Source organism: Strigops habroptila, chromosome 5, assembly GCF_004027225.2.
Source record: "Strigops habroptila isolate Jane chromosome 5, bStrHab1.2.pri, whole genome shotgun sequence".
In the NCBI taxonomy this organism is placed as follows: domain Eukaryota; kingdom Metazoa; phylum Chordata; class Aves; order Psittaciformes; family Psittacidae; genus Strigops; species Strigops habroptila.
The window spans coordinates 6,817,649-6,843,152 of NC_044281.2; the positions used below are offsets into that span (position 1 = coordinate 6,817,649).

A 25,504-nucleotide genomic window follows, 5' to 3' on the forward strand; every position below is an offset into this window, starting at 1 on the left:
CCTGGCCTTGAACACTGCCAGGGATGGGGCAGCCACAGCTTCTCTGGGAAAAGTCTGTGCCAGCGCCTCAGCACCCTCACAGGGAAGAGCTTCTGCCTAAGAGCTCATCTCAATCTCCCCTCTGGCAGGTTAAAGCCATTCCCCTTGGCCTGTCCTTACCTGTTTTTATAAGCAAAAAAACCCCAACCAAGTCCTAAGGAAGCCCGATTGTACGAAGCTGAACACGTTCGTGTTCTGGTCAGATGCTCGGCACTTCCATCTTCTGTCTTCACTTTCTTAAATGTTTTTCAGAAGAACAGTGTATCGCTCCTGTTTTACTTTATTCTGCTTGTTCTCTGCTAGCAACTGTATGAAGGAGTGTCTGTAGAGCAGGAATCATACATCTCTTGGACAGACTGAGGCTTGATGACCTCAAGGTTTTTTTAAAACCTTTTTTGGCACCTCTATCTCTGCATATAAATAACTCACAAGTCTGTTCCTCAGCATTGGCTAGACCTAAAGTAGTGTTAAATGCTTTTGCGAGGTGCAAGTAGGCTTTCTCAGTTACTTGTAGATGGAGCGTATCCAAGCTGTATGCTATATTTAACACACTTTCGTTCTCTAACAAGTTTTATTCCATAAGACACATGTAAAATCTGCAAATTTAAAATGCACGCCTGTAAAAGATTGTGCTGGACTTATGAAGACAGATAACTCTTTCCACAATCAGTTCGTCTCTAGCTACTGGCAGCAGCTCTCAAATTTATCCATGCAATTTTTTAGGTAATATTGTGAGCAGCAGCAATTCTTGGGTCTTTGGAAGAGTCATTTAAAATGGTCAGGCAGTGCTGCTTGCTTCACTGTTTGCTGTGAGTAGCTGCACAAATTTGCCATTCATGCCCTTGTCTCAACTGATGGTGGTTTTTTGGTTGGTTGGTTTTTTTGGGGGGTAGGTTTTGGGTTGTGTTCTTTCTATAATTGGCTTGACAAATGCACGTTTTTATCCGCATGCTGCTTATAATGCAGTAGACCAGAGTGATTTACAACTGTTTTAGTACATTGGTGCAATATTTTCATGTAACTGCCAGGAAAGAGCAGGTGGGCATCTGGAGATCAACAGGGACAAAGTAATAGATTTATCTGCATTTGCAGAAGGTCAGAAGGAATTCTCCAGTTGATGAGGCAGCACCTCAGGTTTCAAGGAGCCATATGACTTCCTTGGTTAATTGGTGATGTTGAGCCCTGGAGATTTGCTGCCTATTAAAGCATCATTGCTTCTGGTGGCATGGAAGGCTTTGACTTCTTCCTTCCAATTGTAGTTAGTTTAAACTCTTGTACTATCTAAGTGTGCAGGGTGGTATGTCTGTGAGCATTATTAAAGCTTTGAAGAAGTTGCTGTGAATCTTCCCTGAATGTTACTCTCCATGAAACATGAACCATTGTCAGAGCTAAGAGAAGAAATTGAAGTTATTCTGGTGTGTAACTTCCTTACATATTGCTTTTCTTCATATAACCTAAAAGCCTATTCTAGCTTTAGTGAACTGTATCGTGATTATTAATAATATTTGACATTAACATTCTTGAATGCTTACGAGCAAATCTTGTATTCTCTGGCAGAAATGCTTCTCAAGCCAGTTATGTTTTGTATGGCTGTGGCTCGGAGTAATTCTGTATCCGTAACAGATGTCTGCCTTTAAAAAGTCAGGGAAGCATGAGAGGCAGTCTCATGAGCAACTGACATGTGCAAGGTCTGTTCCCAAAGGAACAGAGAACATGTTGCATTGGGTTTGGGGGTTTTTTTGTCTGTGATACTGGCTTGCGAGCCACTACGCTGCATTTGAGATGAATTTAAAATCTTCATTCTTTTATGATCCCCCGTATAGTTTCAGTTAAATTCAGATTCCTATTTTTCTCCCTTTTTCAGGGGGGTAGGAAGGCGCATATAGTGAAATATCTGTGAGGTCACTGTGGATAATCCCAGAGGGAGAAACCTGGGAAGGGAAGGCAGTACCAAAAAATACAGGAGGGATGAGAAGTCCAAACACACCCCTGCCACCTTTGGTTAGTTTCTTTGCATAGGTGGTTGAAATGCATTTGGTAAGGGTAATAATTTAAGGCTATATTACCGCATCCTCAGTAGGAATACAGAGCGGTATTGCCTTCTACTGTGGTCTCCTATCCCATTTGTTATCACAAGGTCAGATTAAAAAGTGCTAATAACTTTCAACTGCATCGTCAATGACTGGATAGTCAGGTATTTAAACACTTATACTGAAAATGCAGGAATCAGCTCTGTGTGATGGAAGTACTGTCTCTTTAGAAACACAGTGTTTGCTTTGCTTGATTGCTGCTCCCTCTTGTGGGTATCAGGCCAGTGTAAGCAGGCTTGAAGCTACGTTTTGGATAGAATAATTAATCAGCAGTACTTCTCTGATATACTGGCCTTAAGACTTGCTTTGCTGCATATGTCTACAAATTAGAACGTTCTTTTATATCAAGAGGATTACATTTGTAAAAACATCTAATTCACTCTTTAAATGTAATTTACTCTTTCCAAGAACTTATCCTGCTGTGTTACAGTATATAGTGTGATTTACTTTTTCGTAAAGGCAGAGAGAAGCCTGTATCATTACTGTACCAGACTTTGCAAGTGCAAGTGCTCTACTGACAGTTTTAAGATCTTTCTTGTATCTTCTCTCCTCTAGTCAGTGCTTCTGAGTTGCACTTCATGGGCTATCGCTCTTCTCTGAAGAGAGCTGCTGTGTGATGCAAGTTGCTCCTGAAAACTGAATTCCCCAAAAGAGCTTCCTGTGTGCGCTCCCAACAAATACAAATGCCATACCTGTGTGAAAGATAATTCTTTTCTTTTAGTTTCTCAATTGCTCTGCTGGCATTAAATCTTTATGTCTATTGTGTCTAAAGGTATCAAAATACTGCTGGTATTTGTTCTTCTCCAGAGGGACATATAATCTCTATTCTCTGGACAAGAAGCACAGTGGGATTCTGAATTGCTCCTAATTGATGGCAAAGACCTGTGCAACTTCACTGACTAGTTCTTGGCATGACACTCTTCAAAAATTTCCCACTGAAACTGAAGACACAAATTGTTCTGACCTATTGCAAAATAGAAAGGTCCCTGTTAGTGTGATACTGAAATAACAGCAGTTCACATGATCTAATGGCAATCTTACACCATTTCCAAATAATGAAACAATTTGTCTTAGCTTTGGAAGCTGTTCAGTTCCAATCACTTAACTGATGTTGAGCTGCTTGTGTACAGGAACTGGAATATGACTGTTAAATCTTGGGTCCCCTGGACTTTGGTGCTTGTCTCTTGTGCCTCTTTTCCCTGCCCTCGCCCTTCCTGATTTTTCATTTTCTCTGGAATCTTATTTCCCTTATGCTCTCTTGTTCGATATTCATCATCTATTTAATCTATGTAACGTTTTCTGCATATCCCACTGTGTGCTCTCTTTCAGTCTGCAGCATTTTCAGCACCTTCTGTATTTCCTATCTTCTCTCCTTCACACTACCTGTTTGCATAATTTCTTAATACCAGATAACTTGCATGGCCAAGAAGCAGGCGTTTCATTAGTGTCTGGCCAAGCAGCTCCAGCTATTGGATATCCAGTAACATTTGAAATCTATTACTGCCTCTGTATCTCTTCAAGAACATATATATGGGCGATTTTTCAGTGGATTACCTGGAATTTCTGATCTTCATTTTACTTGGCCTTAAAAGAATAAATCAGTGTGGAACTTGTAAGCTTTACTTCAGTATTTATGGTTTCTTTATCTTGACTGGTAGTTTGAGCATTGTTTTAAACAGCTGCTGAGGTTTGTATCTACATTTTAATGTGCTGTAAGTGCAGAGCTATGTTCAAGACTTGCCGACTTTTATTCAGATGAGGTTTGCAGTTCAGTGAAGAGTACAATGCCATCAAACAGATCACACTGAATTTCAGTTCTTAGTTATACTTCAGATATCTTTACTAGTCAGGAACGAAACTTCTCGTTTATGTCCATGTTCAAAAAGATGTTGGCAATTGCCCAGCCCCGGCGCCCTCCCCAACCTGTGTTTATGCTGTAAAGAAGCCAGATGAAATATTGCTGCTTATTGCAGGCTCCAGATTTGGTTATTGTGCGTACTTTCCCTGTGAGCTTGGTCAAGACAAATGTGTCTGCTCTTCAGTGATCTGTACTAATGGATGAATTAATTTTGTGTGTGTACTTCCTTACTCAGAGTCTTTCTGCTGACCTCCCCATGTGCTGGGTGCCTGCGGGCTGCTCCCGGGAGGGAAGCGCTGGTTGTAGCTTTGCTCCCTCGCTATAAAGAAATGGCAGATGGGCACCAAGAAACATAATTCACCTTTTCAATTTTTTATTTTTCAATTGTGGGATCACACAAAGATACCAAACTAGCAAAAGGGCAGGGTCATTAAGGTGGTAACTTACCTTTCATCTTTCACTTTATATTTGGGTTAAGCAAAAGTTGTCCAATTCTGTATGTTACCAATTCATTTGCGCTACCTGATTAACCCTAGTGCTTGTCTTACAGCAAGCATACTGGTTTGTCTCTCTAAAGAAAGAAATTCAGAATGCCAAACATACACACTTTGTTATGAAGAAAGATTTAAAGCCTTTTGAGGTGTACATCCTACAGTCTTGCTGTGGGAGGGGTTTTGCTAGCTCCCATCTCTCTTGAGTAGCCCTGTTGGCATCCTGGCCCTCTTTCAGACAGATGGCTTTATGCCTTCTAAAATCTGCAGTGAACTCTTGTGTGACTTTAATTACAAAAGCTTGTAACTGAAGGTTGTACAATCAAACGGAAATACAGTATGTAAAAAGTACTCTGGAATACAACTGTTCTGAGTGTTTTGAGGTTCAGCCTTATCTAAGTTTTATACAAGGAAAACAGTTGCTGGTAAATACTGCTGATCTAATACAGGGAGAACTAAAACGATCAGTGTGGTCACTCTAAAAGAGAATTTTCTCTCTTTCTATAAAGAGTTGGGTAAAGCAAGTGGAAGAAACCAGTGAATGCAGCTTCACACAAATAAGTATTCCAGGAGGCAACACTGGGAAGCTTTGTGTGCTTCTCTGGTGAAATTCTGTGAGCTAGTGGGCTTTATTTATTATTTTCCCTTCTAGGTATCATTGTAGCCTCAAAAACTCTGATTCATTTACGTGAATGAGTGATCCAATTGTTTCCAAGGTGAATGTTGACTCCTGCAAAACTTATTTCTCATGAGTAATAGTCTTGATCCAAATGAGTGCGGTATTATACAGGGTGTAGAAAACGTGTGGTTTTGTTAAAGGTAACTGCTGTCGAGTGGTATCCAAATTCTTGTCTGGTGGGAGCAACCACTTGCTGACTAAGCCTATTTTGAGAGAAAACACCCATTGAAGAAGTAATGTTGTGGCTGCCCCATCCCTGGCAGTGTTCAAGGCCAGGTTGGACACAGGGGCTTGGAGCAACCTGCTCTAGTGGAAGGTGTCCCTGCTTGTGGCAGGGGGCTGGAACGGGATGAGCTTTAAAGTTCTTTCCAAACCATTCTATGATACTGCATTGATTCTCTGCTGAATACACTACCTATAGGAAACTGTTGGAGGTTTATAGCTCTAACATGCTTCTGCAGAGCTGCCAGCCAACATCCTGTACTGGAATTGTCCTTTCATCCTTGTTCTGCTTTTTCCAAGTATGGAAACAGGACAATTTAGTGATTTCTAAATAGCAGTGGAAGTGGTATGCCCTATATACAGTGATCTCCCCATTCTCCAGGTTCTGGAGCTACAGTGCTTATGAAAATCTTATTTTTACAGGATTCTGTAGGTTTTCTACAGCATTATGTAACTTTCTTCTGAATCTTGCCTCTGAAGTCACTTTGAACTCTCCAGCGTTTTCTCATGAAGAAGGTTCGTTTGAATTGAAGGATGTGATTCAAGCACTCTTCCCTCCTCCTGCAAGTCCAGTGCATTTCACAGTGGGATTCACTTTGCAGCTAACCCATCTCCAGCTAAGCTGGTGGCTTAGTATGCGAGGGGAACCCAACACTGCAACGGAGACCACACCAGGCATTAGCCACTGAAGAAGTTGCTGACAAGCTCTTTAGTATTAGTGCACACGTGAAGGTACAGGACCAAGGAGCAGGGTGAGAGAGGTCATATCACCTTCCTGAGTAACTAGTAAATTTTACAACAATATAATTTTTAAACTCCAAGACGGGGAGGGGGGAGACCAAAAAACCAAACCAAAAAGAAAATAAAAAAACCCCAAACATTTCCTAAGCTAATAAATGTAATAAATGCCTCTAAAACACTGCAAGGATCTATGGAAATTATTACAGGATACCTCATTTTTAAGAGGTGTTTTAAGATCATAGGATCCCAGACTGGTTTGGGGTGAAAGGACCTTAAAGCTCCTCCAGTTCCAACCCCCTGCCACAGGCAGGGACACCTTCCACTAGAGCAGGTTGCTCCAAGTCCCTGTGTCCAACCTGGCCTTGAACACTGCCAGGGATGGGGCAGCCACAGCTTCTCTGGGCACCCTGTGCCAGCGCCTCAGCACCCTCACAGGGAAGAAGATCAATTCCTTGTGGCAGGATTTACTTGGGTAATCCGTGCAAGCTCATGATGGATTTCAGTTATTCTTTAGACTGTACTTTGAGCAGTGGCCCCTTGTGACTGCACGGCGGTATAATTTATGAAGTAGGACACAACTCCCTAATTGTCTTTTACATTGTAGAGCTGTACACACTGTTCACTGCGGTGTTCTGCAGAATAACCATTCTTCCTCTTTAGGCGCAGGGGGGAAAGGTCTGTGTCGACAAGACTCTGGTCACATGCTTAAATTGTATCTCTGAGATATAATTTAATTGTTTCCTGGCAAACACATAAGCGACTGTTTCTCCAAAGTGGACAATGGTCATGGGCAAATTCCCCATTAGTTGTGGGTCTCTTCCCTCTGCCTCTTCCCAGACTTTGGCTCAAAATCTTAAGCAAGAAGACCAAGAATGCTGACCCTTCAAACACAGAGAACGCACAACAGCACCATTGGCGTGTCACAGGGGAACGTCTGCCTGTTTGTACTCCCTGCTCCCGGTGCTTGGGAATTAATGAGAAAAAAGAAAAACAAAGCTCTGGCATTCTGAGAAACTTTAAAACAAAATAAGGAATCAGTCTTGGAATGTCCTTGCGAGAAAACTTTCCATGAAAAAACCTTCAAATGAGCCACCAAACTTCAGGCTTGTAGGATTGCATTGTGTGAATGAGTCCGATTCAGGAAAATAGGTTTAGGTTGCAGTTAGGGTTGTCATGGGGAACACTGTAACAGTTCTTTCAGTCAGGTTTCCTCTGTAGGTGTCCTTACTATCCTCTTTGTACTGGGAAATTGGACCTTTCTGAGTGTGAACTGTCAATTTTTTGTGAAGATATTTGACAATGAGATTCTTATGTGTTTGCGAAGGATCTTAAAGATCTGATTTCAGATGATTTGAGATGATTTCAGATGCCGTACTGGTTTATTCTCTGTCAGGAATATAGTCTAATATTTGAGTTGAAAACGTAACTCTGTTTAGTTGTCAGTCTGAATTTTTTGACTTGTCTTTTGCTGTGAATTGGCTGTTGGTTGCCTTGTGTGTGTGTTGAGTTGGAGAGCTTGAGGAGGGAACCGTGGCACTCACAGGGTTTTCAAATGCTGCTGCTGTTTCCCCACCTAATGTCGCTAACGGGGGGTAGGGCTGAAGTGCAGAACCTGCCCCCCACCTAGTACTCTTGGAAATTGCGCTTGATTTTCCAATTTACAAAATCCGCGGTTGTGGTTGCAATGGTTGTTAATGCAGCTTCCAGCTCCTTAGAGCTGGTGAGGTTTGGAGGTGGTGTAACCTAATGTGGATACATCAGCAGGGAAGCACTTTCCTACAAATAAGTCCCTTACTGGATTACTTCTGCATATGGGTTTTTGTTGGTTGGTTGGTGGGGTTGTTGTTTGTGTGGTGGGGTTGGTTTGTGTGTTACACAAGTCTCTGTGTACTCGGGTTGTGTGAAATGCTCCGAACCAAAGCGCGGGATTTTGGTCTCATCTTTTACAATTCTGTGGGGCTGCTTTTTGTTTTTTCGCCATGATTGAGTGAAGGAACAAGAGCGTTTTTAAGACTCGGTACGGAATTTATTAGCTTATGAGAACTATTCTTAAATCTGTTCTTCCTAAACCTGAAAGATCATGTATCTCTTCATACATCAATATCTCAGATTTCTGAAGCTTTCTGATGGCAGCAAGGCATTAATGCTATCTGAATGTTCATGACAGCATTGCTTTTGAGTTTGAAAGTTGGATTCCCTGAGCTGAATGATAAACATGCCACACATGAGGCTACCCAAGAGTCTTCCAGCTTTCCCACTAGCATGATTCAGTCTGTCTGACTTCAGTGCAGCAAGAAGCCCTTGTGTCTGGTTCAGCAGTTTCCTTCCTCCTCCTCGCTGTGTCATGTTCAAGCCTCAACAGAAAAAACTCTGTTGATCCTGGCAGTACACTTTGGTTATGAAAACCGGACATTGTTTTCCTAAGCAGCACTTAGTTGTGTATACTTGAGTTCATTGCCTTGGTTACGGTTTACAAGGAGGTTTTGTTAACTCTGCCAGCTGAGCTGCAAGGGTGCCAGGATGCCCACAGCAGACAGGGATGATGAAGTGAGATGCATGCGTAGGGGTTTTTTTTGTCTTCATGACTTCACATGGGTGTTACTCCATAGATTTTTTTTATATAGGCTTTCTGGGACATGAGAAGAACAAGATTCTGAACCTTAAAAGAGGCAGAGAAACCAAACTTTCCTTCCAGTATGAAGTATTTGCCATCCTTTTTCTCCACAAAATGAAACTTGCTTGTCTGTTACCAGCATTTGAAAAGACAGTAGTACATGTGATATGGAGGGGTATTACCAAAATTCCAAGAATCACAGAATCATTTAGGTTGGAAAACACTTTGAAGATCTTCCTTTTGACACCCCTCCTTTTTAGTTAAGGGTAGAGGAGTGCAGTTCTGCGAAAGTGGTTTTTAGGATTAAGGCCTGTGTTCGTGGAGGAATGTGTGGTGTTATGTGCAAGCATGGTGGAATTTGCATCTACATGTTTGCAAAAGTGAGGTGTGTTCCCCATGGAGGTGAGCACTAGTCTGTCACCACAATCAGAGCTGCTGTCCCGAGCACAGTCATTTTGGTGGGGTTTTTGTGGGGTTTGTTTGTGTGGTGTTTGCCTTTTTTTCCCTTGCTCAGACATACCCAAGATGAGCTCACAGTGAACCTCCCAGCTTTCTCAAACTGAAAAACACTGACTTCCCCCCCTGCTTCTACATCTCCCGTTACCTGTTTTTCTTATGCTCAGTTTAGCATTGCATTCCAGGTAATGCATATTTCCATCATGAACCTCCTTCTTGCTTAGATATCTCCCTGAATTCATGTCATTCTTAAAATGTCCTATTTCAAATGGGAAATGCACAGTTACGAGAGCTGTGCACTGAGTTAATGGTATTTCATAGAATCCCAGACTGGTTTGGGTTGGAAGGGGCCTTAAAGCTCATCCAGTCCCAACCCCTGCCACGGGCAGGGACACCTTCCACTAGAGCAGGTTGCTCCAAGCCCCTGTGTCCAACCTGGCCTTGAACACTGCCAGGGATGGGGCAGCCACAGCTTCTCTGGGAAAAGTCTGTGCCAGCGCCTCAGCACCCTCCCAGGGAAGAGCTTCTGCCTAAGAGCTTATCTCAATCTCCCCTCTGGCAGGTTCAAGCCATTCCCCTTGTCCTGTCCCTACAGGCCCTTGTCCAAAGCCCCTCTCCAGGTTTCCTGGAGCCCCTTTAGGCACTGGAGCTGCTCTGAGGTGTCCCCTTCAGGAGCCTTCTCTTCTCCAGGCTGCCCCAGCCCAGCTCTCTCAGCCTGGCTCCAGAGCAGAGCTGCTCCAGCCCTCGCAGCAGCTCTGTGGCCTCCTCTGGCCTCGCTCCAACAGCTCCACATCCCTCTTGTGCTGTTGCCCCAGAGCTGGATCAGGCCTACAGGGGGGGTCTCCCCAGAGCGCAGCACAGGGGCAGAATCCCCTCCCTCGACCTGCTGCTCATGCTTCTTTTGATGCTCTTTAGTACTCCTTCTCCAGCCACCGCACCGATTGTTGTCCTAAAATCCCCACTGGACCCATGCATTGAGCTTTTGTACCTGTGAAGGCAATTCCGAGGATGGTTTCAAAGCTCACAACCTCCTTTTTAAGCTAGAGGAAGATAACCCCCAGCAACAACAGAACACAGCATACACCCGCTCTCCAGGCTGCACATCCAAGCTGCACATCCCAGCATACTGGCAGATAACACTCAGAGGCACTTGAACAGATGCTTATAAACACATATGCACATTGAGTAGCATTGGCATCGCAGAAATAAACCATGAAACTGGTGTTAATTTGCTGCAATTGTATCGGTGTGGTGCATTGGGTTGTGCAGAGCAGAGCTTAAACCAGGTGCTGACCACTGGAGAGGCTGGTGTTGGTTTTAGTCTTTAAGCAACAGCATCACACTGTAAGCAATTAAATTAGAAAAAGGAGCGAAAGAAAAGGCTGGGAAACCGAGCAGGGAATGGGGCTGGGGTGTGGGAATGCTGCGGGAGAGGAGCCGGGAGTGGCGGCTTCCAAAAGTCTCTTGTGATGAGTTGGGTGAGCCTAAAACACACTAAGGGAAAGATCAGAGGGATTAGAAGACACAAGTGTTTGTAAATGGCACTAAATGGGACAATACCCCAAGAACAATGCAGGGCACAGAAATCTTGGCTCCACAGAAATCAGTGCTGCCTTTCATTTCACCTGGTTTCATCCAAACCATCTCTCAGTTCCCCCCCAGTTTCACTTGTTGCAGAGACAAGAGGGCAGGGAGGGGAAACCCCCACGGCAGGGAGAATTACCAAAGCTTAAGCAGCTCATTTTATTCATTGCAATTTTGCAGCAGCAACAATAGAACGCGTGGAGAGTCATCTCTTCCTGGCACCAGATCTTCTCCCGTTGCAGAGACAAGCGCAACACGTTGCTCTTTAGCAACTAAACCCTGTCCTCTGCTTCCCAGGCAGCGGGTGTGGGTCGGGAGCACTGCAAAGCCTCCACCCAGCAACAGAGCTCGGTTTCCCATGAGCTGCCAGCCCAGTGTGGACACTCTCTTTCCCAGCGCTGCCATGCAGCTGACAGTGTTTTAGCTAATTTGGATGGGCTGGCACTATTTTACATTTGGGGGCAATAGTTCAGCGGGATTCACTTACAGTCCCTGGACTCCAGCCATGTCCCACTGTCCCTGAAAAGGCCACACACTCTTCCTTTAAATAAAGGACATTACAGATGTCTAACTTGTATCCTGGCACAGGGAGAAACCCTGCTTAAGGTAGGGAAAGCTTTGCATTTGTAAAACAGTCACTTAAGTTACTTAAGTCACAGAATCCCAGACTGGTTTGGGTTGAAGGGACCTTAAAGCTCATCCATTCCCAACCCCCTGCCACGGGCAGGGACACCTTCCACTAGAGCAGGTTGCTCCAAGCCCCTGTGTCCAACCTGCCCTTGAACACTGCCAGGGATGGGGCAGCCACAGCTTCTCTGGGCACCCTGTGCCAGCACCTCAGCACCCTCATTGTCCCCGTCATCACCACCCCTCTTCCTTATATCTAACCTCTATCTTCCCTCTTCCAGTTTAAAACCATTACCCATTGTCCTATTCCTACAGGCCCTGGTAAACAGTCTATCATTCCTATAAGCCCCCTTTAAGTACTGAAAGGCTGTGATAAGGTCTCCAAAGCCTCCATCTTTCATTAAACTCCAAAACCCTGAGCCTGTATGTTATTTTTTTCCTTCATTACAGGGTAAGGGACACAACTTTGCTTTAAAAAAATAAATCCAGGCTGTCTTAAGTCCACTTCAATATGTGTAAGTAAATAAACTGATGGCTACAGAAATAATAGGTGTTCCTGTGAAGCAGGAACATGATCAGATGCCTCAAAAGTATTGTTTTTATAATTAGAAAAAGTCAGTCTTAAGCTACTCTGAAAGTTGGTAGTTGGAGATTCAATGGTACGCTGTAGCCTTGTGTTAAATTTCTTCTTGGTGAACCTGCTAGCTGGAGGGTATGATGGGTATGCCTGCATAGCAAAATACCTGAGATGAAAGGGGAATGGGAAGCTAGTCAGTATAGTCTGCCCAGCACACTTCATAGGCAGTCAACAGAGACAACATCTGTCAATTAAATCTATGTTTGACTGACACCCATTTCATCCCCAGTAAGGCTTATACTGGAACAGGCACCAGTCCAATGTAACGTGGTCAGGAAACACTTTCCTTTTCAGGTATTGTACCCTACAGCCATAAGCCCCTTAAGGCTGAAGAAGTTCCTGGTCTGCTGCATTTCTCTTATCTTCTGTTAGCAAGAGCAAAGACCACCACAAGTGTACAATAACTGCGGGAAGACCCTGGCCGGTCCTGTCCCAGCCCAGTGCCCTGCCTGGAGATGCCCCTTGGGAATTGCTGCTTCTCCTGCAATGCCCAGCAAGTCTGTCTTCTGTGGCTGGCCCCGAATCCCAGAGCAGTTCAGGCCTAATTCCCAGACACTGCTCAGCATTTAACTGTGGTGCAGTAAACACTGTCAAGCATTGCAGAAATCCGGGGTCAGGCTCTGGTGTGTGTTCTTCCAATGTGCCTTGCTTATATGTAGAAGTTTTAATAGAGAAGGGGAGTGATGTTAACCATGTAAATCTGAAGCATCGTAATTCAGCAGGATAAAGTATACATATTTTCACCTTATCTTAAAATAGATAACTTGTTCTGGTTTTCTTGGTTAATGAGAATTAACCTCCCCCTTACATTCACTGGCAAATCAGTACAGTTATTGTACTATCTGTCACTTAGAAGATAGATACACTAGAGGTGCAAGTACTTCTTATACAAGGCATAAATTACTGAGGACCCCCGTATGTGCCTTTTTCTAATTACTTTCTAAGTCTATATAGAAGCCAAAATACTTGGTTTTATTTGGCTTCCTTGATGAAGTACTTCCTCCATACCTCAGAATAAATTCAGGCACGCAAGTGTCCCACTGACCTGCTGGGTAAGGAACTGAAGGATCAGGAGGTCATTTAATACCAGCAAACTTCCATTTTTCAATAACACAGAGCTCACAGCACTCAAAACACACTTCAGCATGTCTGAATTGATCTGACATGAAGCGAGGCCCGTTCTGCTTGGATTTCCAAGCAGGTCCTGACAAATTTTGCCAGAACAAAATTCTTTGTATTCCTACATACACACACTCATCCTCCTGGCACTTGACATTCCACTGGATCCTTCAGTGCTAAATAAAAACCAAGTGCATACAGTTCTGTAACTACAGGAGCTGAGCCATAATCTAGAAAGCCAGGGATGCATTTTACTTGATTGCTTGCCAAAGCCATTTAGCATCATCAAGCTGACAGCAGTTAGCTCTCTCCCAGTCCTTGCCTGCCTTGTCACTTGGGGGAGCAGGGCAGTACTCACAGAACCTAAAGAACATTGTCTGAAAGTAGATATTAATCTATCTCTTCTTTTTTTACCCCCTTAAAAAGCTAGTGTCTATCTAGTCATACCTCTCTCACTCAGAAAGGTAGCCAGAGGAACTGAAGCTCTGCCAAATATGAAGACAGGCTGAGAGAGCTGGGCTGGGGCAGCCTGGAGAAGAGAAGGCTCCTGAAGGGGACACCTTAGAGCAGCTCCAGTGCCTCAAGGGGCTCCAGGAAACCTGGAGAGGGGCTTTGGACAAGGGCCTGGAGGGACAGGACGAGGGGAATGGCTTGAACCTGCCAGAGGGGAGACTGAGATGAGCTCTTAGGCAGAAGCTCTTCCCTGTGAGGGTGCTGAGGCGCTGGCACAGACTTTTCCCAGAGAAGCTGTGGCTGCCCCATCCCTGGCAGTGTTCAAGGCCAGGTTGGACACAGGGGCTTGGAGCAACCTGCTCTAGTGGAAGGTGTCCCTGCCCGTGGCAGGGGTTGGAACTGGAGGAGCTTTAAGGTCCCTCCAGCACAAGCCGCTCCGTGGCTCTCGGCGCAGGGAGCAGCCCCCGCCCTGGCAGCAGCGCGCACCCGCCCGGTGGCTCCCCGGGGCCTCCCCGGCAGCGCCCCGCCCCTGAGCGCCGGCCCGGCCCGGGCTGTCGGCTTCCTGCCGCGCGGAGCGGCGGCGGCGGCGGGAGCGAGCGGCAGCCGCGGCCATGGAGGCGGCCGCCGACTGCCTCAGCCCGGCCGCGCGGGAGCAGGTAAGCGAGGCCGCGGCGCCGGCACCACCGACCCGCGCCGGGCCCGCGGGGGGCGGGCAGCCCGGGTGTGCCCCAGCGGGGGCAGCCGGCCGCGCACCCCGGCGCCCCCGTGAGCGCCCGCAGGCTGCCCATGGGCTTCCCCTCCGCGTGTGCCAGCGCGGCCTCAGCCCGAGCGTAGTGGCCGAGGTACCTGGGGAGTGTGCAGGGGGTCTCCGGGCTTCTGTGCGGCTTGGGGTTCGGTCTCATTCTGGAGGCAGTGTGTAACTTGCAGCAGCTCTGCAGAGGTGAGTGCTAGTGGGGACTTCTGCCGCTGCTGACAGCTGCAGAAGGAGGCTAATGCTTTAAAGGCTTTCTTCTAAAAATCAAAGGCTAAAACATAAGCAACTTGCTGCTTGCTTTGGTACAGGAGCAGATATGGGAACTGAACCTCTTACGTGTTTTCTAAGTAAACTTTCAGAACAGCCCCGTGTGACCATAAACTGTTAATGGGTGGATTAGTCATCTGTTGACATAAACTGTCACTTCTGGGTTCACCACAGGCTGTATGAAGGGATAGGAGCTGTCTGAGAAGCCTATCATGGGCCTGTCTGTCTAACCAGCAGTGCTGGGACATGGGCATTGGAAGGGAATCTTTGGGTAGGTTGAGGTTCATGAACATGTTGGCTTTTAATACTAACTTTAAGAGAAAGGTGAGGAGTTGAGCAGGATGTGGACTGACCGAGCCCTACATGATTCATAGGCTCCTTGTCAACTGGTGCAAAGTATGTTTGTATTTATAACTCAGATGCAAAAAATGTCAGGTGAATGTGCTGGTATGACCTCTAAACATGCAAGTTATTTATAACTCTTGTTTGGATGCTAAGGAGGGCGTGAAAACTCATGGTGAGCTCCTGGAACTCCCTGTTTTATGTCACTTGTAACTCAAGTGAAGACGGGAAGATCATTGCCATGGCGTAGCACTAGTTTTTCCTGATAGCTGTGTTACAGGAGTATTGTAAATCAGGTGCTGCTTGTCTAAATAGACTTTAAATTCAGTAGAAGTAGAGCAAACCTTACCAGATTTCTTTTGTCTGTCAAAGTATGAATTCTGTAAATAGAGTGAACAGTTGTTTATCATTTGAGGAAAAGCCTTTTTACATGCCCAGTACTGGAAGGCTTGCCCCAAAAGTGACTTGCTGGCTCTATCTTAAGTGTGTTGGCAAGAAGTTTAAGTCAGCCTGAGAATAGTTATTGCAGAAATACATAATAGTAGCTGCATACAGTAAGCAGGTGTAATTTAGTCAGGCACTCTTGTGTTTAAAGCTGCTCTGACAGTGGGATCAGAGGACTCTGTCTGTGGTTTGGTGCTGGCAAACTAACACTCTGTCCTCCACAAAAAAACATGGTGCTAACTTTGATTAGTAGTCTTAAAAGCAGATAATTTTGTGCACGTTGGAATTAAGGGGTGCTTTGTATAGATCGAAAACTCTTATGTGTGTAGCTTTGTGGCAAGTCAACAGTCATGTTTTAGTGCTCAAAAAAGCGGCATAATTTCCTGTCTTTGTTGGCTGTTTCTTGGGGCTCCCAGTTGAACAATGAGCTCTTAGACATTTCATAGGGAATGCACACCTTCAGGATGTGTGTCATTAGCCTCTACCTAACAAAGTCACCTAAATAATTCTGTCATCAAAATGATAATGAATGTGCAGCTTCCCTGTCACTGTGCTTGGGGCCAGGAAGCTGTTGCTTCCGTAACCATTGTGCATTATACACGGGGCCCAGCAGCACTGGCTGTGGGTGCAACCAGAGCTCGCCTCATCTTGATGAGTGGGGTGTAAAGCCATGAGAGGGTAACTCCTCACCAGATGCAGATCTCGTACTCCTACTTCTCCCCACTTCCTCATGCTGCAGAGAGCAGAAGACTCTTCTCACCCTTTCCTGTGGATATCAAATAACCACACAACTGGGGGAAATGGGCTGGAGCAGCCCTGAGGAGAAGGACTTGGTATTGGTTGACAAGAAGCTCCTCATGACCCGGTTTCAGTGTGCATTTGAGCCCAGAACCCCCCGTGTGCTGGGCTGCACCCCCAGAGCGTGAGCAACAGGTCGAGGGAGGGGATTCTCCCCCTCTGATGTGCTCTAGGGAGACACCCCCCTTCAGCTCTGGGGCCCTGTCCTCCACAACAGGCCCCTAACACAAGAGGGTTGTGACAGAGGGGAGATTGAGATGAGCTCTGAGGCAGAAGCTCTTCCCTGGGAGGGTGCTGAGGCGCTGGCACAGACTTTTCCCAGAGAAGCTGTGGCTGCCCCATCCCTGGCAGTGTTCAAGGCCAGGTTGGACACAGGGGCTTGGAGCAACCTGCTCTAGTGGAAGGTGGCCCTGCCCTCATGAGCTTTAAGGTCCCTTCCAGCCCAAACCAGTCTGGGATTCTGTGACCTGGTTTGACTTTTTATCAGATGTATTTGCACTTCAGTAGTGAACCAGGTTACAACCTACTTAGTTTTCCCCTGTTCAGAGCTAAATGTGCTGAACTCCTTGAAGCAGAGTGAAAATCTGCTGCAGAGAACTCAATGGTTTTAAAACTAGTGACCCTTTAAGCAGCGGTGTCGAGTGCTGAGCAAGGGGACTGACAAAAGCAATGGCCATTTTCAGTGCAGCAGTATACTTGTTTTGGGGCTTAGTGGCTATCAATCATTCTGTGCATCTGCAATCAAAAGACAAAAGTGCAGGACATGTAGTATTTGAATGAGTTACATAATTAAGGCGTTTATTTTTCCACTGGTGTGCATTTCATTTTCACCTTGGCAGTGTGGTTGCCATCTCCTTGTTTTCCCCACAGGGCTTTACAGAGGCCCCTTAGTAGGCTTGATGGGTTTTTTTGACGTGCACAGATTGGCCGAAGATGCCAGTCCTCCTTGTCAGATGAGCAGTGCTTGATAAAAGGGAAATTACAAAAGCTTTGTAATGAGAGCAATTAGGCTTCATATTTTTAGTCCTCTGTTTTTGCCAGTGATCTGTCACTTTTGACTGAGGCCTGTATTGCTTGCTCACTGAGTCACTAGTGAATTTTAGAGTAAGATTACTTCCTTAGAGCTTGGTGGTTTTTTTTTCTTTGTCTTGACTCCATTGAACTGTTATTTCTGCTGGCAGCCTGGGGCCTTTCATCTTAGCCTTTGTAGTCTGAATTTCAGAAGTTTGTGTGAATTTATTATTGTTTTCATAATCATAGAATCATAGAATGGTTTGTGTTGGAAGGGACCTTAAAGCTCCTCCAGCTCCAACCCCCTGCCACGGGCAGGGACACCTTCCACTAGAGGAGGTTGCTCCAAGCCCCTGTGTCCAACCTGGCCTTGAACACTGCCAGGGATGGGGCAGCCACAGCTTCTCTGGGAAAAGTCTGTGCCAGCGCCTCAGCACCCTCACAGGGAAGAGCTTCTGCCTCAGAGCTCATCTCAATCTCCCCTCTGGCAGGTTAAAGCCATTCCCCTCGTCCTGTCCCTACAGGCCCTTGCCCAAAGCCCCTCTCCAGGTTTCCTGGAGCCCCTTTAGGCACTGGAGCTGCTCTAAGGTGTCCCCTTCAGGAGCCTTCTCTTCTCCAGGCTGCCCCAGCCCAGCTCTCTCAGCCTGGCTCCAGAGCAGAGCTGCTCCAGCCCTCGCAGCAGCTCCGTGGCCTCCTCTGGCCTCGCTCCAACAGCTCCACATCCCTCTTGTGCTGTTGCCCCAGAGCTGGATCAGGACTGCAGGGGGGTCTCCCCAGAGTGCATCAGATGGGGAGAATCCCCTCCCTCAACCTGCTGGCCTGATGTTTCGCTGTGTCTCTTGCAGGCTGTGGTGTCAGTCTTTTCTGCTGGCGGCCCTTGGGTCTGGGTTCTGCCAAATGCTTGGGCTGGATGAAGGCCAAAGTCATCCAGGCAAAGCCTGTTTTGGTTTAGTCAGTACAGAGAGAGAAATGTGAAGTTCAAGCTGCTATTTGCAGGGTGTGCAAGAAATAAAGTTATTTATAGTGCAGAACTGTTAATGTGAAAACAGAGTCCAAGACTTTCAAAGAGTGTGGTTTGACAATCTTGGACAAGTTTAGTCATGCCCCTGCTTTTGAGGAAAAGGTCCATAATAAATCTGACACTCTTACGTATTAGTCTAAAAGTCTGTAGGTGACAGTGGAGCTTGTGCTGGGAACATCCATGCCATGTGGGTTGGTGATGGGGTAGCTACTCCTGTCAGTAGCTGAGCTATGCCTGTGCACAGGAAAATTCATATGTAATAGTTCCCGTTTGTCTGCCACACTTGCTGCAGAATTTGCTGGGTGTTCAGGTTGCTACAAGACTTTGGTTTATCTTTGATAAAATCATACACAGTAAGTGTTAGGTGTGGTCTCATCCCTGCCCTGATTGATTTACTTCCTTTGAGCTCGTACGTGATGACAGATTTGTTACCAATGTCACCTAGAGAATATAAAAAATTCCATTCTGAAGAAGTAATTCTCTCTACTAAAGCGTGGTAGAAATGGGATCAAGAAGGGCACATGTTGATCATTGGATGACCAGCCTGATTATAGCGTGCTACATACCAAGTTGGAGAACGCTCTCCAGAGGCTCTTGCGTAGCTTCAGAGGAGAAGGGTTTGGAAACACTGAGGTGGGATGCTTGACTTCTGCAGCTGGGGACTGGTTTTGTTCTTTGTCAGATGAGGACTTCCCTGGGGAACTGTGAGTATTCGGGAACTCTGAGTTACCCTTCTGCAGACTCAAGTGGTCCTGTTTTGTTGAAGTGCCAAAAGGAGACGGATGATGAGTAAGAGCATGTTCAGTCCTGCTTAACTAACCTAACCTGAGGAAGCAAAGTAAATTTTATTTGGAAGTGTTTGGTTCATGCTTAATCATTTTATCAGTGCTATTTGTATCACCGATACCATCAGAGACCATTGCTTATTGTATTGATCACATCATTGCACTGAGAATTTCTTCTCTTTGCATATTTCTGTTTAAAAGTGCTAATGGAAGCTCTGGTATTTTGTTTTTCTGTATGCTTGACCTTCATATTACTGCAAGTTTTCCTGTTAAATTGGATGCCATGCTTACAGTAAGAGGTTTCAGAAGCAGAGGAGTTGGGTGTAACACTGGGGTGACTGGCTGAGCAATGCCTTACGCTTCCTGCTGAGCTATCTGGGGTTTCACTGGGCAGACTGCTCACAGTTGTGGGGTACAAAGCCTGAGCTAATTTTACGTTTTTCTCTATAAGACTAAACAGCTTTGCCTGGGATTAAAAGCAGAATACTTAAAAATATTACTCTATAGGCTGTTATAGCACTTCTAGCTGGGCTGAAATGAGGAAGCTCCATAGATCTCCTGTGAGGCCGGTTCTTGGCAGGTTTCCACTCCAGAGAGGTTTGGACTTGAATGCGGATGTCTGGAGACTTTGAGTTAGTGCATTTTCTCAGGTTCCCTGCTCCCTCCCTAGCGTCCCATCATTTCAGCCTTAGCTGTGCATAGTCGTGCTGAACAGCAGTGTTTACCTAAGTGCTGTGCCCACGTATGTGTGCGCAATGTCAGTGGTTAGGAAAGATGGCACATAATGTGTTTGCTGTTGGTCAGGTTAATTCATCAATAAAAATAAGCTGCACCACAAAGGGGGGGGGGGGGGGGGGAAGGACGAAGAGCAAACCCCACCTTTCATAAATAAATCTTGCTGTTTCCTCTCTATCCACACAAATAGTAATTAAAGAAACGCAAAGTACTGTGAAACACAACTCCTAGCTGAGGGTAGTGCCTACATGAGGGTGTATTACCTGGCTGTGAAGCATAACAAATTATGGAAGGCAGGGCCATTACTTGCAATAGGGAATTAACTCCTACAGATGTGTTTACAGTCTTGCCGAGTCAAGTCTCCATATTTCATGCCCTGCTTAACAAGTGTGTTTCATGTGGAATTGTTCAGCTTTTATTTCACTGCTGTGTTCCCCTTTGCAGGCTGAAGCAAGACTCGCAGCAAAGCGAGCGGCACGGGCAGAGGCACGGGAGATCCGGATGAAGGAATTGGAGAGGCAGCAGAAAGAGGTATGGTCAAGGCTTTTGGGGGGGGTGTTTTAATCATCTTCTTTCCTGAGTATAATCTGAGATCATGGAACAAAGGGTTGATCTATATTTCGTTGAAACAGTAATAGTCTGCTAATGTTGATCATACAATAGGAAATAAACAAGCCTGGAAAAAAATACAGATTGCGACAAGAATTTTGTCATGGTGAAGCCAGTATAATTATTCACTGGTGGTTAGTAATCCAAGTTTAATATTCAACTTTGAAGTACGCAGCTTGTTTGTGTGTGTGTTGGGGGGGTAGGTTCTTATCAGTTCATTTGAAATCTAATTAATATGGAAGACTTGGCCTTGTATACATCTCCTGGTAACCTGTTTTGCTTCATTGTTGTGAATTTGGCATTGTGGTCTCCCCTGGTTTGTAAAAACGGTGGTCTCCTCTTGGCAGAAATAATGATAGAAACTGAACTTGGCAAAACATTTGGATTAAATGCCTGGTGTAGTCTTTCCCAGATTCTGGAAGAGCTGGTTATTTTATACCAGCGGCAAAGTTACTGTGCCTCTGCATGTCAGTGTGTGGAATATCATGGGCTTCCAGTGTAGGAATGATTTTAAAGACCAAAAAGGCTTATTCTGCTCCTGCTGTGTTTGACAGGTTAGGAGGTGTGCTAAATGTTCGTTCGCTGCAAGAAACTGAGAGCAGCATTTGGTGTGAACCTCTAGAAGCTAAACTAGTGCTTTTAGACTGGGGCTCCAAGCATGGGTTGGCGCAGGTGCACTGAACCAGGAGGACTTAAAACTGGTATTTGTTGATGTGTGTTTAATGAAAATAGCAGAGTAGACAGAACAGAGGCAATAGTAATAATACCTTTTGTTTTTTTTCAAATTAATTTTGAAGGAAAGGGAAGAGGTAGGGAGTTTGGGAGCAGAGTGTAGGAATAGGTAGTAAGAATAAATATATATCCGTGCTTTAGAGCGCAGAGGAGGATTTAGTTTAGCTTTTAAACAGTGAATCGAGATGTAGTATCAGACTAGTGTTAGTGGAGGCTGCAGTAATATCTGCAAAGGAAGCACTTGGGCAGTTTGCCTGTGCTCAGCTTTGTGCTGGAGTGTCTTGTCTAGTTGAGGCACGTCTCGATGTATCTTAGCAGCCTGTAACCACAGCAGTGTTATGGGTTAGATGTACCTGCAAACACACCAGGAGTAAGAGCTGCAGGGGAGCATTTGCTGCAAGCACAGTGCTTGTGGAGGAGAGGAGCCTTTTCCTGCTATGGCTACTGCTTTTTTGAAGGATGTTTTCTTGCAACCTCGACCACAGTCAGAAGGCCTGGACTGCAAATAAACGTTGATACTGTCAAGCTGCCTGCTGTGCCTATGACCTGAGTGATAGGACTTGCCGAGCAGCCTCTGGCAGAGCTGTGGTAAACAACCACTAGATGCTTTGTTTGGGCAGCAAAGTAAATACGGGTGTCATGGCAGCTGACAGTGGTTTTACCATCTAATTTGCAGATAACTAATGGAACTGATGACCCCTTTGAAGATTAAAAGCTGCTGCTGCAAAGGGTGTCATAGCAAATTGAAAACTGAAGCTCATCTGAATGGTCCTGCAGTTACTGACTGAAGAGTAGTGATCTGAAACTGTGAAAATTTGTATAGATAAAACCTGAGTCGCACAAAGTGTTGCTCTGAAATACCAAATTTAGTGAAAGTGAAGCCAGCTCTCCACTACAATTTGGTTTGTAATTCACTGGCATAATGTGATTATGCATTTATTTAACGTTTTGCAAGCTGGGCTATTCTGTAACTTTTTCAAAGAGCATAATCTCAGCCCCAGATGCAAGGGGGAACTTGTAAGCGTGGCTGCAGGAAGTTTTTCATGGCCACGGGTGTCTTGCAGATATAATAAAAGAAAACGTAAATACAGAAAATTCCAAGCAGGGATCAACAGGAGAGATCTGGCACCTACCCCTGCCTCGGAGGAGAACGTACTGCGATACTGGTGTCTATACAGCTTCTTTTCTGCCATCTTCATTTTCCTTCTCAAAATTTTCAGAGGAATAAACAGCACATTCCCACTACTGCTGTGTTGAATAACCAGAACTTAAAGCACTTGTTTTACCACTTCAGAAGGCTTTTTAGGGGCAGTTATGGAAGTTAAAAAGCAATAAATACATTTATTGCATGTGTGTGTACTTGCTCATGCTTAAAGCAGTGTACATGCCCAGACAGGCTTCTTGTGGAACATGGATTACTTGAGAATATATTTACGTTGCTGGTCTGGGTTAAAAGTTTCCAGATGCTGCCATTACAAGCTATAACCATGGCAGTTTAGCTCTTGCTTGCAGTGAAGTAGGGTGTTCTCATAATTTGGATTTGAACTGGAAATTGGCTCCTCTACCTGCCCACCATCTGGTAGTAATGGCATTTCTTAACATTCTGCTTCAGTTGCCTCATTTTAAAATAATTGGGTGATTTTTGTATTGGGAGTCTACATCTGTGATTTAGGTACTGTTCTGATAGCTGTTACAAGAAATGGGGCTTTGAGGGTCTAACCACTATGAGGGTGCTGAGGCGCTGGCACAGACTTTTCCCAGAGAAGCTGTGGCTGCCCCATCCCTGGCAGTGTTCAAGGCCAGGTTGGACACAGGGGCTTGGAGCAACCTGCTCTAGTGGAAGGTGTCCCTGCCTGTGTCAGGGGTTGGAACTGGAGGAGCTTTAAGGTCCCTTCCCATCCAAGCCATTCTGAGATTCTGTGAAATATCAGTGTAAAAACACCAGGTATCTGAGATTTTTGTTCTCTTATGTGTAGGTAGAATGAGCAATACCTTTATTGGAAAGCTATTAAAATGTCTAGTGCTGGTTCTGTTGGCTCACCACACATGAAGAGTGCACCAAAGATTAGTCACAACTGTGTAGTAAAGCTTATAGGTAAATGGTAAAGACTCCACAATATCGTACCGAGCTCTTCATTTGGCAGAAATTATTTCATGTGAAGCACATGACTGAGAGCAGAAATTGCTGTGTAGTCTATTCTTTTGGAAATTTAAAATTATATTCATCATCAGCCACGTTATGGATAAGCTCCTTTCCTTTCAAAAGGCGCGTACGATGAGAAGCTTATGGCAAACAGCTTGGCTTTAGATGACGGCGAGCATGCTTGTATATATTTAGTAGAGAATGGGTCCTGGCCATGAGGCTCTAAGAAAGGCACAGACCTAATAAACATGACTGCTTGAATGTTTCTGACTTCTTACTCTGTGCTCCTTTGCTGTTATCCACGCTGCCATGTGCTTTAAATATTCGGTTTACAGTTGCAGAGTCTAAGAGTTGTGCTTGGTGCTAAGACAAATCTTGTGTGCATTCAGATACTTATTTTGAATTCAAGTGAGCTCAGTTTTTCTGAGTAACAAATGGTTAGTTCCCATTGGGAATTACCAGGTAAAACAGAATAATTTTTTTCTGTCTATTTTTTTCCTTTGAAGGTAGGCATAAGATGTATTAAATCCTTTTTTCCCCCAAGAAATATTTAACAGTAATGTTTCAAGACACATAAAAGCTGCAGCATTACGTTCTGCTGGCGAGACTTTAAATGTCTTTTTGAGGACTGACACTTGGAGACCACAATTTAACCTGGTATTAGTACCTGAAGTGAGAAGAGAATGATCTCCCATTCCTTAACCTTCAGGATAAGATTCTTCCTTGCTGGTTCACACAGTACAGCCTGTACTTCTAGTTCAAGGCAAGTGCGTTATGTCTCCTAGATTCATTTTTGGCCCTTGCTTTAAGGGCACAGCACAAAACTTGGCTTTGCTATTTTGTAAATTTGTTCTTTTCCAGCACACTCCTTTGCACATACATATCTTGATATTTGCACATACTTCCTTGAATTTGTATTTCTTTGGAATAAAATGTTACCAGCGCTTAATGTCACGCGTTTCTTTTTTTTTTCCATGTCAGTTCCTTGAGCATGTCATAAATTTAGCAAATACACTAAAGCCAAGTTAATGTGGGCAAAAGACTTGCAGGCAGTTTTGCTCTGCTCACCCATCCTGTTGACTGTGATGTAGGCCCCTTCTTGCCTTGCAGGGATTTGGTGCGCACAACTCTGATGGGAGTCAGCGGGTCCTATGGCACTGCTGGCATTTGGGATTGCTTGAAGGCATTTTAAAGTCCCAGGCAGCGCAGGAAAAACCAGGGAAAAGGAGAATTCTCGTGGCTTGAATGGGAGGGGTGGGACTGACCATAGAACTTGGTGCTTATGTAGGGAGGGGAGAAGTTAAGGAGGTTTGTGGTGGCTAATCTGTATCTTTCTTACACGACCGATGTATAGGTGCACAGGGACACCAGGAAAGGGAATATGTCAAAGGTGTTTTTAGTAGATTGTAGATTTCTGCCTCCTTCTGCCGTCTGCTCCACTGGCTTGTTCTGTCCAGCTCTAAAGCTATTTCTATGAAAAACTTCATTTTTGTGGAAAACTTCATGTGATGAGGAAACCCAGAAAGCAGTATGCCACTAATGCTGTTACATATGTGCATTTGTTTTCTTGTTTGGTCATATCATAATACAGGAAAGTGCTGTTTAAGGCATTTGACTGCTTAGAAGTCTATTGACTCTGTGAAGTTCTTTTGTGGGGGCATAGCTGCAATAGAGGTTATTGTTTGAAAGTGTTTTCTGCTGCAACACGCTAAGTAGAGCAGTACACTGATGAGAGATCAGTCACTTTGGATCAGAGCTGTTCTAATGCCAGTTAGCTAATGGATGACCCTAAAATTCCAGTTTTTATAAAGCACTGGAACAGTTATGATGGTGCACTTGGCCTTATCCCTGTGCCCCCCTCCACAGTGTCTGGCCCAGAACAAGGGCCTCATTGTTATGTTATCCATCAGCAACCAGGGTGCTGGACACAAGACTTCTTGTGTGTCTCGCTTTGCACTCAACGGGAATACCTGCTATGCCAATCCTGAAGCATTGGGGCTTGAAAAATAAGACTTGCATGGTGTTGCCTCAAAGCATGAGTGAAACAACATTGAGAAGTTAAAGCTGAAAGGTTAAACAGCCTAAGGTAATTGCCACATCTGAAATGGTGATGTCTGGCTTCTGTGTATGGATGAAAGGCACTCTGTGTGTGCAACAGAGAAACAAAAGATCGGGGTCCGTATGCAGTCTTGGGGACTGTGGGTCAGTCCCCAAATGGAGTTCATTTTCCTCGTCAGGGTTTTCTTAATAAAA

General features: G+C 45.0%; 1 protein-coding gene across 30 annotated transcripts in view; it reads left to right on the forward strand.

Moving 5' to 3' along the window:
- The window catches only part of LRRFIP1 (LRR binding FLII interacting protein 1), a 109,020-nt gene that overhangs the window by 25,346 nt on the left and 58,170 nt on the right, over positions 1-25,504 (forward strand). For 26 of the 30 annotated variants that reach the window (XM_030486229.1, XM_032919933.1, XM_030486231.1 and 23 more), the window contains exon 2: positions 20,212-20,298. In XM_030486229.1, coding sequence (XP_030342089.1) covers positions 20,212-20,298 — 87 coding nt within the window. Of the gene's footprint in view, positions 1-14,184; positions 14,267-20,211; positions 20,299-25,504 lie in introns of those variants that run through there. The other 4 variants (XM_030486235.1, XM_030486209.1, XM_030486227.1 and 1 more) reach the window with 1 other exon arrangement.